The sequence below is a fragment of the Rhipicephalus sanguineus genome, chromosome 1 (assembly GCF_013339695.2).
Source record: "Rhipicephalus sanguineus isolate Rsan-2018 chromosome 1, BIME_Rsan_1.4, whole genome shotgun sequence".
NCBI lineage: Eukaryota > Metazoa > Arthropoda > Arachnida > Ixodida > Ixodidae > Rhipicephalus > Rhipicephalus sanguineus.
The window spans coordinates 111,166,271-111,184,287 of NC_051176.1; the positions used below are offsets into that span (position 1 = coordinate 111,166,271).

The window sequence follows — 18,017 nt, forward strand, 5'->3', positions numbered from 1 at the left end:
TTAAGGACATGAATCTAAAGCAAATGGAAGCATCAGTTCGGAACTTACACGTTACAGAGCGCACGGCGGCCACTTGATAGATTCGAAGTGGACGACAACCACTTTTGGCAGTGCTGCCATGTTTTTCGGAGGCGCGAATGCCTCGCCGGCGAAGCTTGCCATGCAAGTTGGACAGCTCTCGCGCGTGCGGCGACGGCCGACGTTCTGCGGCACCGCGCCGTTGCGGCAGGCTTGCCGCTAGCGTGAGCGGGCCATAACATCTGCCAACGGGCACGACGAGCGAACAGCGGAAGAGAACACAACTAGCACACGCAAAGCCGCAGGCACGGAGGAAGAAATGGCAGGTAGCACGGCACAAGCTCAAGGGCACAACCAGCCACCAGCCAACACAAACTCGTGACGTAGGTTTGTTTACACATACTCTGCGTTGATGTCGGCGTCGCGAAGCGCTCGCATCTCGCTCAGTCGCGCGGCATGCACTTTAAAATTGATTTTAAATATGTTCTAGGCTATATTGGCCCTTGATATTTCGTAGACGTTGTGTACGGCTCCACGTACGTCTATTTCACTCATTATCTCGCCTTCGAAATTTTGTGTCAGTGCTCCTTTAAGCTCAGTTGTCATGATGATGACTAAACAGTGGGCCTCTTCGGTTTTCTACTTCTGACTACCACGTTTGTTTAAATTTTTTGGGTTGCCTCACCCGCTGCATGGTGCACTTCCTGTGCATGTTTGTTTTTCCCTGATTGGAAGGTACTGGTGATTCATGGAAATACGCAGCACGGTGCCAGATAAAAATTGTCCTGGCAGCTCTCTGGATGTTTTGTAGTTATCACACGCCAAAAAGAGACTATGAGTGCTCAATGCCTTCTTGGGGACTCAACGGATTGCAGCGCAGGCACTTGAGGACTTCACCTTCGGTTTTAATTAGACCTGACTTTATCTTTAAAGCCTGTCCTGCCTATTGAGAGGGTTCGATTACGAGAGGCAGCGAACATTTGAGGCTTCTTTTTATAGCTTCTCTTTTTTCTATCGGTATTTTTTCCCCCCCCATCTCATGACGTTTCCTGTTAACAGTATCGTTCACTCATGCATGCTATCTGCATTGTGTCTTGTAAGTTGTATACACGTTCGTACACACACATTGCGGCGTATTTCAGGTATATTTTTCTTTGGTGGCATCTGTTTTTATACCTTTCACGTTTATGCAGTGGTATTTGCTTTTAGCGGGGTTAGCGAAAATGGTAAACAGTGGTCATAATTAGCTAGCCATTTTGATGTTTAAGCATGTCAGTGCCATCAAAGCTGATCTGTTCCAACTGGGCCATCGATGCTGGTTGAATGCACTGGTTGAACAATGACAATTTTTTTTCCCCAGGGGATGAGACAAAGTCGATTGTGAGTGACACATGGAGTACAGATGTGCTGGCGAGTGATTCAGAGATGCTGGACCAAGTGAACCTGGTGGCACAAATGCAGCTCCTGGAGACACACTTTCAGTCAACCCATGAGACTTGTGGTGACACAGGTAGTGATGCCTGGAGCACTGATGTGGCTGCCTCAGACAACGAGCGCCTTCAGGATGTTGACACTGATGACACTGGCAGCCTGGCACGTTCTGATGATACCAGGTTTGTTTGCACGTGCCTCAGACACCAAAGCAGTGCTGGGAAAACATTTTATTTGGAGGCCGCTGCGGCCTTAAATGGTCCCTGAAATTGTTTTTCAAAATTATGTGAGCGGTTAGGCTGCAACTAGAGTAAATCATTAGCACCATAATTTAAGTGATGCACCTTATATCAAGGGAGCTATGGGCAATGAAAGGTTATCTTCCTCCCAAGCCGTGCTTTTCTTCCTCAGTTTCTTTGCCATGTGGTCGAGGCTAAGCTCTTGCCTTTCATGACCATATGCCAACATGCATAAGACTGTAGAGACCCACAATCTTATGAAGTTGTGTTCCATTACAATCTTATCAATCGTTATGAAGCACATACTAACCATATGGCTCCCTACTTTATGCACCATGCACCGTAAATGGTGTCTTCATGCAAACGATGTGTTGCACATTCAAAAGCTTACCTTGCTCTCTGAGAAAAAAAATTGCGTGAATCGCATTGTTCAGTGTTGTTCGGTTTAACAATTGTAATGCTAAGTCTGTATGTTGTCTCTGGACTACATAAAGTGGTGATGCTGGGCATGTTTCTTGTTTTGATTTGGAAACTGTAATAGTGCAGTGACAAACCAATGTGCATAGAAACTTAGTCATGTGGACATTGAAGCGTCATGGGTTACAGATAACACGTGACTGTGCTGATGTGTCCATTTACAAAAGGGTGTTTAAACAGTCAATATCGTCAACAGTTCGCAAAAAAGTTTCAGCCGGGCAGACAAGTGGTTCTCAGCTTGCAAAACTTCTCAATTTATTTTCACTCACTTGTTAAAACCCCACTGATGAGCACAAGTCAAAAGCTCTTAGTATGCCCACCATGTGTTACAGATTACACAGTATACGAGTCTTTCAAGTGCCACTGCTGCATGAATCTATTATTCCTCACATGCACAGCATAAATTCTGTAAGTTAATGGGGAGGGAAAACTGAACGTGGTTGCATTCATTCTGCCGGGGCCAGGATCGAATTGCAACCTGCGTCTAACTCGAATGTGCTTCACAGCAATAGAGAGTGAATTGCAATGAAGCCTCTGGGTAGCATCTGCAGGGTTACTATACATGGTCTAGTAGGTGGTCATTATATTAGTGAGTACACTTGCCGCTGCATATGGCTTCTGCAATGTTTTGTATTGCAGCTAAACCTTGAGCTAAAAAATTCTTCACTGCAGTACACATTGTATGTATTGCAGTGTAATAAAGAAAGGCTTTGCTGTCACTTTGTTTTATGCCTGATGGTGCAGCATTGTTGTAGTGCAGAAGATTGTTGTTCTTTGCATGAACGTCCTTGTTCATGCTACTTGCATCTTTAGCTTTTCCTTCATTGCTATGGAAAGTTGTCTGTGAGTATGCGAAAATTGGATCCTGCTGTATAAAACTATATTAGGCACAAAAATTCGAAGTTATAAACGTGGCCATTTTCTTTTTTGTTTCGGTTAATGGTCACCAGACTGGCCTTTCTTCCCTCATTTTTTTTTTCAGTACTGCTGTGACCTGTGTTCTGTGGTCGATGCTTCCTGAAACAGTGCCATGGCACAGTATATATTAAAGTTTTGGCTTGAATTAAAGAAGGGGATTTGATCGAGGGGCCACTATTTCGTTAGTCCTAACCATATGAAGAGACAAGGTCAAGAAAAGCACAGGGGGCATTATTTGTATCTTTTAATTCAAGCGTAGTAATTATGAGGTAAAAGAAAAATGAGGTAAAGTGGCTGCCTATGGGTACTGAACCCACCGCCTTTACATTACGCTGGGTTATATTTTATTGCTCTTGTGTCTGGTTGAAAAGAGAGTGGGTGATATGGCAAAATATGTTGAGCAGAAGACCTTGCTATTTTGTGTGCTTACATTAATATGCCTTCATATGCCTACAGAACATTGGCAAGCAGTTGTTGCTCACTTGTGTCACTGCAAGGTAGGTTGTCTTACATCTCTGTCCTCAAATGAAACCTGCATTTAAATTAGCATAATTGCTGAATTTAAGAATCATTTTGATGTTTTCTGCACACATTTTTTTTTTTGCGATAGCAGTTATATGGACACACTCGGCACATTTTTGCCGTCGCTGCCGCTGGGATGTTTCATATAAAGCCCAAATCAATGACATCACCCCATGCGTCATATGTTCTATTTGCTAGCAAAAGCGTGCGAGTGCAAGCAATGAACGCTTATCTAGCAGAGAGGAAGTGCGCCAGCCATCTTTCATTGCGTGAAAGGCCCATTGGGCGGAGGTGCGACGACATGGCTCCACACTTTGCTCAGCTGGGTGCAGTCACACACGCTTATCTTTACAGGCATCAGCTGATGGCTTATACCTTTGTACGGGCTGGTCTCACTGCTCGGTTTGCTATGAAGTGACAGACAGCACGAAGGTCGCTTTGTTTGCTGCAGTGGCCATGTTTCCTTACACTGGCATTTTGTTTAGTTACGCCAAATTGGATGCTAAAGGAGTTCGCTGCTAGCCTTACTTCATAAAACATTCCAATTTGTTACTATTGCATTCATTGGTTTGCCTTTGTGGAGAAACTGTGACCATTTTTTTTTTACGTAACTGTGCCAGTTGATAGTTACCTGCTTATTTTTGGTAATTTGCTTTCACTTTCTTTGTCCATGTTTGTCAGGTCCGAAATATCTGCTGGTGGAGATGAAGAAATTGCACCACCACCTGTCGCCGACCGCCATGCACTGCGTCACAGCCATCATCACCATCATCACCGACACCATCGGCGCAGTAACCTTAGACCGCCACCGCAGTCTCCCAAACAGCCTCTGATCCCACAGCAACATGGGGTGTCTGCAGGATCCTGTGGTGATGGCCCTGTAGTGACGGCGCAGGCATCTGTATCACCTCGGGCATCAGCACCGCCCGTGGACTCGATCCTGGAATCTCCACAGGCCTCTGCACCACAAGGTATATGGCACAGCATGTGGCACATGAATTAGCATGGTTTCTATGGCGACTGCACTGTAGTCATGGAATCTTCAGCCTGCTGGCTTGAGCTACTTTCACCATGCTGTTCACCGTCTTGTATGCTTGCAGTATTTTTTCTTTTGTCTTCTTGCCACAGCAAAGGGTAGCCAACCAAGAGTTTGCCTGGTTGACTTTCCTTGTCTCTCCTCCCTTTGCTTTCTCTTTCACTGCCTGCTTTCACGCTGGGTACAAGTCACTGCTGCTGTAGTGTACACTGTTTTCATCTGTTATTCAAGGACAGCACCACTGCCCATTTCTTTTTGCCGTACTTGAACTACAGTAGACTCTCAGTAAATTGAAATCTCTTAAACGGAATCGCTGCTTAAATGGAACAGCTGCTCCTACTATGATTGATTTCATACCTGAATAATGCAACCCTGTTCATCTCTCAGTAAGTGGAACTCCCGTTAAATGGAACATATGTTCCTGGTCCCTTCAGGTTCCGCTTAACGAGAGTCTACTTTATTATATACATATTGTTAAAAGGCATTTCTTCATGAGCACGCTGAAAATAGAACTTTTCTATACCAGTTGTTCAACTTCAAGAAATTGTTTTTCACTCTGCACCTAGCACACTGGAGTTGTGACGTTACAAGGACTAGGAAGCCAGTGAGGAAGTACTCCCCATAGCCTTTATCCTAAGAGGGGAGTGTTACAATGCTAATAGCTGAAGTGCAGCACCTCCATACAGCACTGTTAGTTTGTATTTAGCTGTATCATGCCTGGAGACAGTGGCAGGTGGCCATGTGAAAAATAAAAGATTAGTTCACAGAGCGGCATGTTTCTTTGTTATTCGCAGTCCCGATTGCCCTCGTTTTTGGGTAGTCACTGACTACCCCTTGGCCATCTGTACTTGTATCAGCCGCAAAAGGTCCTTCACATTTTCATTTGCAAAGGCTGGCTGACCAATGATTACAACTTCGGCACCATGCCTAAAAGGATAAGCATCGTAAAAGTACTGAGACATAATGGCAGCCACCGACAAATGTGTGATTACATCTTGCCACTGACAATCCTATCACAATACAATCTACCTCAACTATCTGCTCGGCAGCACTTATGTTGTATAGGACTTGCGCTGCATTCAGGAACGGGTACTCCACATTTGATCACAGCCATGTGATCAGTCAAGTATAGCAAACCCCTTGTGTATACAGCGGTGTGACTGTACATGTGTTGCAGGAAAGATGATGACTTTTAAGGGCTCGTTTTTCTTTGTTAAACACAATATTAATGAGAACTAACAGACAATAATGCCAAGGAAAGTATAGGGGATGTTATTTGTAGTAATTAGGACATAAATGTGAAGAAAGTAAAGTGGACGAAAAGATAACTTGCAGCTGGCAGGGACCGAACCTGCGATCTTCGAATAACGCGTCCGATGCTCTACCACTGAGCTACGGTGGCGGTCATCCTCCCGTCCACTTTATGGGGTATATGTGTGCATTTTAAACCTGGGAGTGTTAGTCAGCGCCGATCGCAGCCATGGCAGCGAGTGTGGAACACTCATTTTCTGCCTTTTTGGAGTCACGTAGCACGTGATCTTTTTACGAGCTGGCACCTGACCAATAATCCCTCGCATACTACCTGAAGGCATCAAGTCTGCCAGAACGAGACCCTCGCTATGAATGAAGGAAAGAAGATGACTTTTAAGGGCCCATTTTGCTTTGTTAAACACAATATTAATGAGAACTACCTAACAGACAATAATGCCAAGGAAAGTATAGGGGATGTTATTTGTAGTACTTTCCTTGGCATTATTGTCTGTTAGTTAGTTCTCATTAGTACATGTTTTGCGTCACAACAGTGTTAAAAAATGCTGCATGCCACCCACTTGAAAGCACACAAGCTGTTTTTTTTTCTTCTTTTGTTGCAACAAACCTTTTTATATGCCTTTCATAGACTGTGAAAAAGGCATTGGGCTCAATAGACGTGCGAGCAGTCTCGGAAGCACTGTGTCACCAAGGGGTTCTTGAAACATACCGGTGTGAACACCATAGCCAACATCTACAGATTCCACAGCTACCCTTCTTCTGTACTATGGAAGCTAGAAAATTTACTTAAAGTGTTCAGTATATGATATACAACCTATCCAGTGTTTCTCACTGCATGCTTAGAAGTAGTATTCAAATGACTGGATCAGGAAGAAATAGGATTAATGCAGAATATCTAAGTGACTTACGGTTTGCAGATGAAACTGTGCTCTTCAGCAATGATGGTGACAAATTGCAAAAAGTGATCAAAGACCTAAACCAAGAAAGTATTACAATAGGGCTAAAAATGAATATTCTTAAAGGGGCCCTGCAACACTTCTCTGAGTTATAACAAAATAGTCTCACTATTAGGGCATGGCGCTTCACGAATTAAATGCCGTTTTTAGTTTTTAGAATCCGTCAAGTACGAGCAGAGCTACAGGCATTTGTCACACGCTTCAAGCGCTTTCTCTCTCCTTTTGTACCAGTAAGCGCGCTGAAAGCTACGCAGGGAGGGGGATGACAAGGGGGCAAGAAGATGGAGTCCCTTCGTCAGCACGTGTCATGACCTTGAGCACTTCCTTTTCTTGTTTTTCTTCGAACGCGCGGCTTTCAGTGTGACCGCACGCGTGCAGGCACATGGTGGCATCCCACAGTGGCCATGGTAACTGCACAGCTCAGTATGCTCAAATCAGTCAACCACTGTGGACGTGGGTATATGGCACAGAAATTTGGGTATATGGCATCATTTGTAAAGAGAAGGGAGCGATTTCTAGCTGACTTTGAGAATTGATTGTAAATTCTAGGCCATGTGCCGCGCTATAATGTTTGGCTCGCGTGTTCTCGGGAGCCTAAACTATTGATCGGCAGCGTTTTCTAACCATTCTCAAAAAGTGTTGCAGGGCCCCTTTAAGACAAAAATGATGCTTAATAGCCTGCTGAAGGAACAAGAGTTCACGATTGGCAAATAGCGCCTAGAATGTGAGCAACAGTATACATATCCAGGTCAATTACTAACTGGGGAGACTGCTCATGAAAAGGAAATTCACCAGGAAATAAAAATGAGCTAGAGGGCATATGGCAGGCATTCCGAAATCATGACAGGCTATTTACCACTGTCTGTAAGAGAAAAAGTGTACAGTCATTGCATATTGCCAGTACTAACATATTGGGGAGAAAAGGGATAGCAAATGCTGCCAGAAACGGAAGAGAGTCAAGTCGGGTGAAGAAATGAAGAGATTTGCAGGCATAGTATGGAATGGGCTCATGCAAGAGAGAGCAAATTTGGAGATGTTGGGAGTGGCCTTCATTCTGCAGTGGGCATAAAATAGGCTGACGATGACGATGAGATGCACACAAATGTCCTGCTGAACTAAGCCTGAGTGACTGTGACAGCAACAGTGACTTGTGAGGAGTAGACAGGCGCCAGGGGTGGTATTCTGAGGAGTTGACATTTGGTGATGTATTATCGCTTTCGTGAGTTTTGGCGAGGCTATGTCTACGAGAAGCAGTGAGAGCTTCTTGCTTCACACAAATCCTTGTGCGCATGTGTCCAGTGCTGAAATCTGTAAAGTGAAACTGTCCCAGAAAGTGATAATCCAAGATAGATGGGTGGGCTAGTTGGTATCGCATTATGATATAAAACTTTGAGTGCAAATAAATGATGCAGGATGAAGAAGGGAAACACACACCACAAGCTCTTGTGGTGTGTGTTTCCCTTCTTCGTCCTGGGTCATTTATATGCGTTTAATGAGTTGACATTGAAGTGATGAATTACGACATGTGGCTATAAAGGATCCTTAAACAGCTGCTGTGAAGTGTAAAATGTTCAGGATGTTTTCTTTTTTTTTTGGATACTACAGATTTTTTATAAACATGCTATCGCAGTCAGGCCCCTGTCTTCGCAAACGAACTCTCTGCCGAGGTGGAAAAACATTGCCATACCTAAAGTTACACTGAAATAAGTAATTAACGAAAACTGATCAATTACCTCTTTAATTAATAATTTGAGGCCAGTTGTTTATATGTAAAAGTTGTAGGATGTGGCAATTTATGGCAAACCCATTTTTTTAGACATCCCGAAAAACACACTTAATTTGATATATCAATCAATCAATCAATCAATCAATCAATCAATCAATCAATCAATCAATCAATCAATCAATCAATCAATCAATCAATCAATCGCTTTTTATTTCAAGTTATTACATGAAAGTACACAACACTGATTAGACCCATAGCCACTGGCTAGTAGGGGGTCTAAATAAATATGTATTTAAAGGAACAGATTGTGTTTACAAAGCAGATATTTTATAGGTACACTTCAATCATAAGAAAAAAAAAAGAAAAAATGGAGCAAAATATAAAACGGGAACATATTTGTGATAGGTAGATTGCAGTATCGTGCAACATGTTGCATGCGTGTAAGGGATTGTATGTGCAATACAACAAATATAAATACAGAGAAGTACGTAAAGCATGTCAAGTATGTTTTTGGTTTACATATAACCAATATATAACGCAGCACAGATTACAACAAAGTGTGTGTTAGTGTTCCTGTTCATTTTTCTGCAGAAAGTATTTTTTAAGCGCACAGGAAAATCTTTTGCTTTCTTTTATTTCACACGGTATATCATTCCAGATCTTAACCCCAGAAAATTGTAGCAATCGTTTTCCATAAACATTATTAGTAGGCGGAAGATTGAAATTATGTAGTGTGGCACGTCTGGTAAGGCGGGAAGAGGATTAAAATACTGATATATGAAAGGGCAGATTATAAGAAATGACATTATGGACGGTAAGCGCAACTTTTTGCTGTCGTAAATTATCAAATGGTATGATTTCCATGTTATAAAACAATGGCGCGGTGTGTTCATCATATCTAGCATTGTTTATTATTCGAAGTGCTCGCTTTTGTAGTATACGTAAGGGTTCTAGATATGTTTTAAAAGTCCATCCCCATGAATCTATGCAATATGATAGGTGACAATGAAAAAAAGCGAAATAGAGAATTCGGAGGATACTAGTTTTAAAATAATTTCTAGCGGTTAATAACGTACTGCATCCAGATCCTAGTTTAGCGCATAAAGAGTTAATATGGCTTTGCCAGTTTAAATGGCTATCAAAAATTACACCCAGATATTTGAAATCTTTCGTTTGCTCAAGCACGCAGTTGTTTATTGTAATGTAAATAGACTCATTGCTTATATCCCGATAACGGGAGTGGAAAATAGTGTATTTAGTTTTTTTAGCATTAAGTGTCAGTTTGTTCGCTGAAAACCACTGACAAATATTTTTTAGTTCTGAATTACTTTTATGCTCTAGATCCCTCATATTGTCGGCAGTAACAATAACGGCTGTATCATCAGCGTACATTAGCATCTCCGCCGATGTCAATATGCTTGGTAGATCGTTTACGTAAAGTGAAAAGAGTAAGGGTCCCAGAACGGAGCCTTGCGGTACCCCTGTGTGTATATTTAACAGGGTGGAGGTGAGATCACGCATAATGACCATTTGTTGACGTCCGCTCATGTAACTAGAAAACAAGTCAAAAATTTTGCCGCGGAAACCGTAGTGTTGTAATTTCATTAGTAATGAATAATCGAAATTGAAGGCCCCGATCCAGGCAATATCAAAACTGAGTGCGCCAGGTGCACCGGAAATGTGGCATCTGTGTTACGTCACAGCAGAATCTGGTCAGGAAAGACCCAAATACCCAGTTGGACCACTTTTTTTTCCATTTAGTGTGTAGTGCTTATCTGCTTATCTGTTTCTTTCGTGCTGTACGCTAGAACACCACAATTTCCGCCTTTTCTTTCACAGTACAGCTTAAAACTATGGCACAACCATTGCAGTGCTACTCCTCGCAGACAAGTGAAATAGTTTTTTGCACTTCTTTAGAGTTTAACAAAGAAACGGATAAGCACTACATACCAAATGCAAAGAATAAGTGGTCCACCTGTGTATTTCAGATGCCTTGCTATTTTTACTCACCAGATTCTGCTGCGACGCAGGTTTTTTTTTTTTTTCAAAGTTCATCATGTGAACTTCCAGTCTGATGTAACACAGCTGCCGCATTTCGTGCGTGCCCGGAGCGCTTAGTTTTGATATTGCCTGCAGGGGTCGAAGTGCTGCGCCATTTTGCGCCAAGCTGCGCACAAACGGCAATTTCCGCGAAAATTGACCATTGGAAGTGCAATGCGCTAAATGATGAGATGGATGAAGTCCAAATTGATAAGATCTCCCCTGCGCATCGTATGTTCTACCACAGGGGCGTAGCCAGAAATCTTTTTGGGGGGGGGGTTCAACCATCCTTTATTACCTTATGTATGTTCGTGTGTGCGTTTGTATGTGCGCATGTATATATACGCAAGCAAAACTGAAAAATTTCGGGGAGGGGTTTGAACCCCCCCCCCCCTCCCGCTACGCCCCTGTTCTACCACGAGTAAAAGCGCGCGACCGGGGGCGACGAACGCGGCCGAGCACGAGCCGGCCCATTTTCGTCGCACGGAGGGCGCACGCGATAACATCACCCCGCTCGGGAGGCCTGCCGTCGAAGCAGGCGGGAAACACCCCGCCCGTCTTTAACGACTATGAAAAGACGCGAGGGGGGGAAGGGGTGTCGCTCGAGCAGCAACTTTGAATCTAAGGCGCTGTCGCGATTGCTGGCGCGTGCTATCTCTACAGCCATCACAGTGGGTGGCTCGTATACCCTTCTACCTGCTGCGCTCTCAACGCAAAGTGACTATGGGGAGCGCATCTTTCCCTGGAGTGACCGTATTCTCTTACACCAGTGTATTGTGGTTACGCGAGATCGGATACAAAACGGTTAGCTGCCAGCCTCACTTCGTATAACACTACAGTTTTTGCTATCGCATTGATTGCTTCGCCCTTGCGGTGAAACTGACTTTTTTTAAATTCATTTTATAGAGTGTCAATAGGTTTAGAATGAACTAACTTTTATCTTATCTCTAGTCTTCAGTTGTTCATCTGAGCTACGTTGTTTTATTGAGATGAACATTCTTAATTTGTCTGAGGTCTAGTCAACTGTAGTGGTCCAAAGCATCGCTTTTATCTCAAAGTTATTGCTGTGTCAGCTGTGATGTTTTAGTGATGGAATCATATGTACATGTATATTATGAATTTGTTGTATGTCTGGTCGGCTCATCAGCATTGAATCTAGTAAAAACCACTGGAATTTTTCGTGCTAACTAGAAATAAAAAAATTTCAGTTGACGATCATGTCTGACCCGAGAAGTCTGCTCCAAAACTAACTTGCATTGCTCCGAAACACACTTTTTGATGCTGCAAAACTGCTCCTAAGCTTAGAAGCACGGAAGCTTGGGCGAGTTTGTAAGACATCATGGCACAACTTCAAAGCGCTAAAAAACAGTGACAAACGAAAAAGAGTGGACACGACGAGCGCTAACTTGAAACTGAAATTTATTACAAGAAAGATTGGAAAAAGGTAAACCCTATTAGATGGCGCACATGCGTGCACACTTGCGCAGACTGCTCAGAAAAGCCCAAGAAAAACACCACAAAATCACTTTGGTATGACGCCAGATTTCTGCAGTAGATTAAATTCGCATTCCAACAGACTCAGTGAAGGCTGGCTGACACACCTGTCGCCTTTCTCTTTAATCAGATAGGCTTCGACTATCTCCCTTGTTAGTTTATTATCGTGTCTGAAAATTACTGAAGTGTCAGATAAACCAGGTTCACATCCGCAATCATGGCAATGCATCGCCAGGTGCGAATAGGCCGTTCCTTTGAGGGAGCTGTGGTGCTCTCTAAGCCTAACATTCAGGCATCGGCCCGACTGTCCAACATAGCACCGTCCACACGCGAAAGGAATGTGGTACACAGCCCCCTGTTTACAGGGCACAAACTGCAAGCCATGTTTCACCTTGCATCGATTACTTTTGGCACGCTCCTTAGTGCCAAGGCGTTTCTGCAAAGCAGGACATATAGCACTTAGCTTGTTCTTTGACCTTTACGTAGCATTGACCTTGAGTCAATGCTACGTAAAGGTCCGAAGTTCAGTGTGGCAGCGTCTCCTCCAGCCACCGAGCTGCTGACGTTGTCCAGGAGGATAGCTAGCCGTGTCCAGGAGGAAGCAAAGCCTGTGTGTGTGGCCGAATGCGTGGAAGCCTTGTCCAAAGGTACGATTAGCCGCTTCGGCTATAGGCAAATTGGACGGGTTGTGGACTTTCTTTCTTCGTCGGGGCTCACGGCTGTTGTGTCCGATAAGGAGGGCTTTTTTGTAATCATGAGCGAAGGCATGTTTTCTGAGAAAGGCGGGTCTGCGATTGATAAGAATTTTCGTCGTGTAGGGCGGCTGAGCAAGTGAGAGCCGATGCGGTCAAGTTGCTGAGGAAGCATAACCTAGACCAGCTAGCAGGCCAAGTGAAAAGTAGTAAGGGTCTTCTTTTGAGTGTGTTTTTTAATGCAAAAACACACAAGGATGGTATTCCTTTCCGTACAATTGTTTCAGAAAGGAACACATGGCTGCACCTATTGTCAGGTTATCTCCAGTCGCACCTTCAAGGGCTGGATGTACATGACCCTTTCGTTATACCCAGCTCAGACAGTGTTGTTAACTTCCTAAGAAATGAAAATCCAGTTGGATGCAAGGCCTTCAGCATAGACGTTGAGGATTTGTATTACGCGATGCCTCAAGACGTGTTGCTACGATGCGTTAAGGAGTGTATTTGTGACCTAAATGACGAGGTTGCCTTCACAACACGCTGTGGTGTTTCGGTTGAAGGCTTTTTGGAGCTGCTGAACTGTTACCTTCGTTCGACCTTCATTTGCTGGGAAGGCAAGGTTTATGCACAGCGTTCGGGAGTGTGCATTGGGTCGCGAGTGGCTCCTATTTTGAGCAGTATTTTCTTGGGTAGCGTCGACCGGGCCTTACAAAAGCAACTATGTGGCCTTGCCACTAAGATTGTTCGCTACGTAGACGATTACCTGGTGTTTGTAAATAGCGACAATTTCAACGGCAGTGTTGTGAATGTCCTGAAGCTATTTAAGGAGCAAGGACTGGGACTGAACTTTACATTTGAGATGCCAAAGGATAACTTGATTCAGTACCTTGACTTGCAAATTTCTTTCCATGACTCCCACATATGCTGGATGTATCCTCCCCGGTCCATAAAAAGTCTGCTGAATTTTAATTCCTCGCATTCTAAACTCGTCAAAAATGGCATCGCTCTGTCTTGTGTACGATCCACCGCTAGCAGATCCTGCGAGCACCTCATGCAACAGAGCGTTCAGAACCAGGTTCACAAGTTGCGAAGCGCAGGGTATCCTAATTCAGTGATTGCCTCCGCTGCCCAGAAGGCTCTCAGGTTAGCCAAGTTGGAAGGCAAAAGTAAGCAGGCGAATGAGCCGCTCAATCAACGGCCCTCTGTGATTATTCCGTATTTTCACGGATTTTCGCACCGCTTGAAGAAAGTGGCCGCCCGGCACGACGTTGATGTCGTTTTTTCTGCAAAGAACAAGCTAAGTGCTATATGTCCTGCTTTGCAGAAACGCCTTGGCACTAAGGAGCGTGCCAAAAGTAATCGATGCAAGGTGAAACATGGCTTGCAGTTTGTGCCCTGTAAACAGGGGGCTGTGTACCACATTCCTTTCGCGTGTGGACGGTGCTATGTTAGACAGTCGGGCCGATGCCTGAATGTTAGGCTTAGAGAGCACCACAGCTCCCTCAAAGGAACGGCCTATTCGCACCTGGCGATGCATTGCCGTGATTGCGGATGTGAACCTGGTTTATCTGACACTTCAGTAATTTTCAGACACGATAATAAACTAACAAGGGAGATAGTCGAAGCCTATCTGATTAAAGAGAAAGGCGACGGGTGTGTCAGCCAGCCTTCACTGAGTCTGTTGGAATGCGAATTTAATCTACTGCAGATATCTGGCGTCATACCAAAGTGATTTTGTGGTGTTTTTCTTGGGCTTTTCTGAGCACTCTGCGCAAGTGTGCACGCATGTGCGCCATCTAATAGGGTTTACCTTTTTCCAATCTTTCTTGTAATAAATTTCAGTTTCAAGTTAGCGCTCGTTGTGTCCACTCTTTTTCGTTTGTCCCTGTTTTTTAGCGCTTTGAAGTTGTGCCATGATGCTCCTAAGCTGCTCCAAAACTCCCATTTTACCGCTCCAAAGCTGCTCCAAAACACCATTATTCCTGCTCCCTGAGCTGCTCCAAAAGGCTGAAGCCCACTTCCACCCGTGCGCCTGGATCGGGGCCTTCAATTTTGATTATTAATATCTCAAATTACGTGTGTTTCTTGGGATTTTTAAAAAATGGGTATGCCATAAATTGTCACGTCCTACAACTTTTCCATGTAAACAACTGCCCTCATATTAGTAATTAAAAAGTTAATGAGATTTTGTTAATTACTCATTTACATGTAACTTTAGGTGCAGCAAAGCTTTTCTGCCTTGGTGTAGAGTTCGTTTGCGAAGACGACAGGGGCGTGACTGTTGTAGCATTTTTATTTAAAAATCTGTATAGTAAAAAAAATAATAATAAACACCCCGTATATGCAATGAAAATTATGCCACTGACTAGCGAGGTTTGCTGAGAAGCATAAAGAAAGATTGCAAAGGAAGGTACAATAAAATATGTCAGTGGTAATAATACAGAAATATGTTGCCAGGTGTGTGGAGTGCGTGCAAGAATGAATGAGCAGATTTTGCAACCAATAACAGTTACTTTTTTTGTACGAAGGGTTACAAGGATTGTGCACGGCTCGAGAAAAAGTGGATGAAAATGGAGAGTTCTATGTGAGGTCCCGAACCTTATCAAGATTGCAGAGAAAAAAAAAAATGTGCTGCTCTTATTGAAGTGTACAATTTGTCACTACAGCCTTGCTTGTCTTGTTGAATCTTTGATGTCTCACTTTCTGTACTTTCTGTTACTTCTTTTACAACTGCTTCAGTTCCTTGAGCATTCTATTTAATTTGCTAATGCGTAGCTGTAGGAGTGCACCTGACATCCCCTCATGTGTTCTCATAACTTACACAGCAGAGCAAGCATCGCCAATTTTGGATGGCAGCTTCTCCCCGCCACAAAGCAACCCTTCAACAAGCACTGGCCTCGCACCCTGTGAACTGAGCTTCTTTGACCCGCTGGCCGTACAAGTAGAGCTGCGACATCCAGAAAAACTTCAGGCACAGGACACGGCAGCAGCTGCCCTGGGCAGTGTTGATGGAGCTGAAGAGGATGTAACACCTACCGGCACACAGGCTACACCCTCACCATCGGGCGGTGTAGCTGCAGGAGATTCCACTCCTCGGACCACTGCCTCCAAAGGAGGTGGAGCGTCTCCAACTCCCCCTTCTGAAGGCATGCAGAGCCTGGGCCGACTTAGCCTGGCCGTTAAGGAGCTGCCCGAGGAAGAAGCTCTTCTCTTGCTCCAGAGTGAGGAAGAAGCTGTGAAGGCTGCCACAGTGAGTACCTCTGCAAATGCAGTTTTCTACCTATCCCCACAACTTATGTTTCAATGTTGCTCCTTTAGAAATGTTTTCAATTTTTTTTTTCAGGCGCAAGATTGTGAGTCTTGTTTAAAAAGGTTTATATGTGTGAGTAGCCGTTAGATTGGGGGTTCCCTGTATATCTTAAACTCATTTTCTGTGGCAGCACAGCCAAGGATACGGAGCTGAAGTGCATATTTTTTTGCTACGCCACTGCATGTAGTCTGTGACTAAACATTTTAAGGGTACGTAGCATAAAACTAAGCATAGCACTCATTTTTATTTTTATGTTCAAGATTTTTTCTGAAAAGTAAAAAAGCTTGCCGAGTAAACAATTTTCATTTCATCCTTTCTTGAGCAGTCCTATATCAAGCCACTGAGTATTTTGACCCAAAACTTTCTTGAAAATGTGCAATATATTTGGAGGTAATCTCATCATTGTGATGCCCTGTTATATAAAACTATAAAAGCTTTTAATTTTGGCATCCTCTCGTTTGTATTCTTCAAGATGAGTGCTTTACATGAAGCATGACTAGGTAAAAAATACTTCTGCACTTGCAACTTCGCTGTAACACAGTCTTGTTTAACCCTTTTCCTACTGAAATTTATGTAATCAGATTTTTTATTTGCCTACTAATCAGTTATATGCATCTTCAAATAACCAAAAATTTCCTAAAGGCCCTTTTATTTGTATGCATAATAGAAAAAATACTCATTGAAGAATTGAGACAGGAAATCGGTTTCGCTGCACCACACAATTGAGAATGTACGTGAGTGCAGTCCTACGTGTGAAAAATTCTTTTCAGAGATTTATAGCTTACCACAAGTTTACAACAGTCAGTGCGAGTGCCACTCTCAGATAAAGTCTTGCATTAGGGTCGCTTTACTTTTTTTTATCACATGAGTGTGATCCGTCGTACAGTACGTCTTCCTTGAGCCAGCTTGCTCTCTCGCTTGATTAAAGTTTTTCTCAAACCCTTTTCGAAATAATGCCCTCACGCAGATTTTGTATAATACTGAAAGTAATGTTCTAGGTCTTTAATTTTTCCATTCTCTTACGTCTGCCTTCTTGTGGGTCAATATGAGAATTGCATATTTGAACTCGCTAGTACAGTCGAAATCCTAAAACATTGTGTAGAAATTGTCACAATATTCATCAATATGAAATTCTGCTGATCCTTGATCAAATTGACTGTCGGATCTTCTCTGGCCACTTAACTGTGGCACATGTTTCGCACGACCTGTCTAAGCTTACAGGTAGTTACAGATGGAACTTCAGTAACCTGTTCGACTTCATTTCATTCAAGCTTGGAGGATTGATGAGTGAGCTGTGAGCTGTAGTTCATCAAGGCAAAAAACACAAAAAAATGGCAACTCGCTTCCAAAATGTTAGGTAGATTTATTGCTAATGTACTTTGTGGCCATTTTGTTTGTAGGAAAAGCATTGAAAAGTCTGACCCTCGTTGCATCGTCCTGTTTTTATTATTTCTTTTGTGTGCACCAGCTGTGAGTGACGAGGGTTTTTGGTGAGCGCATCACTTGGTTTTGCACAACGGTGGGCTTTTGGAATACCACCATCATCAGCTTCATAGGTCAGTCGATACAAGCTTCACTTGAAAACTGCTATATGGCCCATGAACTTCTTTTTCAGAGAACTATCCCATTCCCCAGTCGCAGTGTTTCGTGTCCCCCTTTTTTTTCTGTAGCTTAGTGTGCTTGTAAGCTACTACAGTGAGAATAAAAGCTGCACTAAGACAAGAGCTGCTGCCTTGGCGTGGTTTGCTTAATTCGTGCCTTTTTTTTTTGACGTTCGTATTCTCTGTGCTGGTTGACGTGGTTTGCATTTCTTGAGTTTGCGAAATGAGCTGGCCGACAATATTATATAAAAAATTGTTAGATTTCTCTTTCTTTTGTTCTTTCTCTTT

The 18,017-nt window shown here is 43.3% G+C and overlaps 1 protein-coding gene across 2 annotated transcripts in view; it reads left to right on the forward strand.

The window, feature by feature from the left end:
- LOC119396050 (GTPase-activating protein and VPS9 domain-containing protein 1) overlaps positions 1-18,017 on the forward strand; it is a 93,063-nt gene that overhangs the window by 47,252 nt on the left and 27,794 nt on the right. Inside the window, exons 11-13 of one of the 2 annotated variants that reach the window (XM_049415847.1) lie at positions 1,379-1,631; positions 4,287-4,576; positions 15,647-16,068. In XM_049415847.1, the coding sequence (XP_049271804.1) occupies positions 1,379-1,631; positions 4,287-4,576; positions 15,647-16,068 (965 nt within the window). Of the gene's footprint in view, positions 1-1,378; positions 1,632-4,286; positions 4,577-15,643; positions 16,069-18,017 lie in introns of both variants that reach the window. The other variant, XM_037663103.2, reaches the window with a different exon arrangement.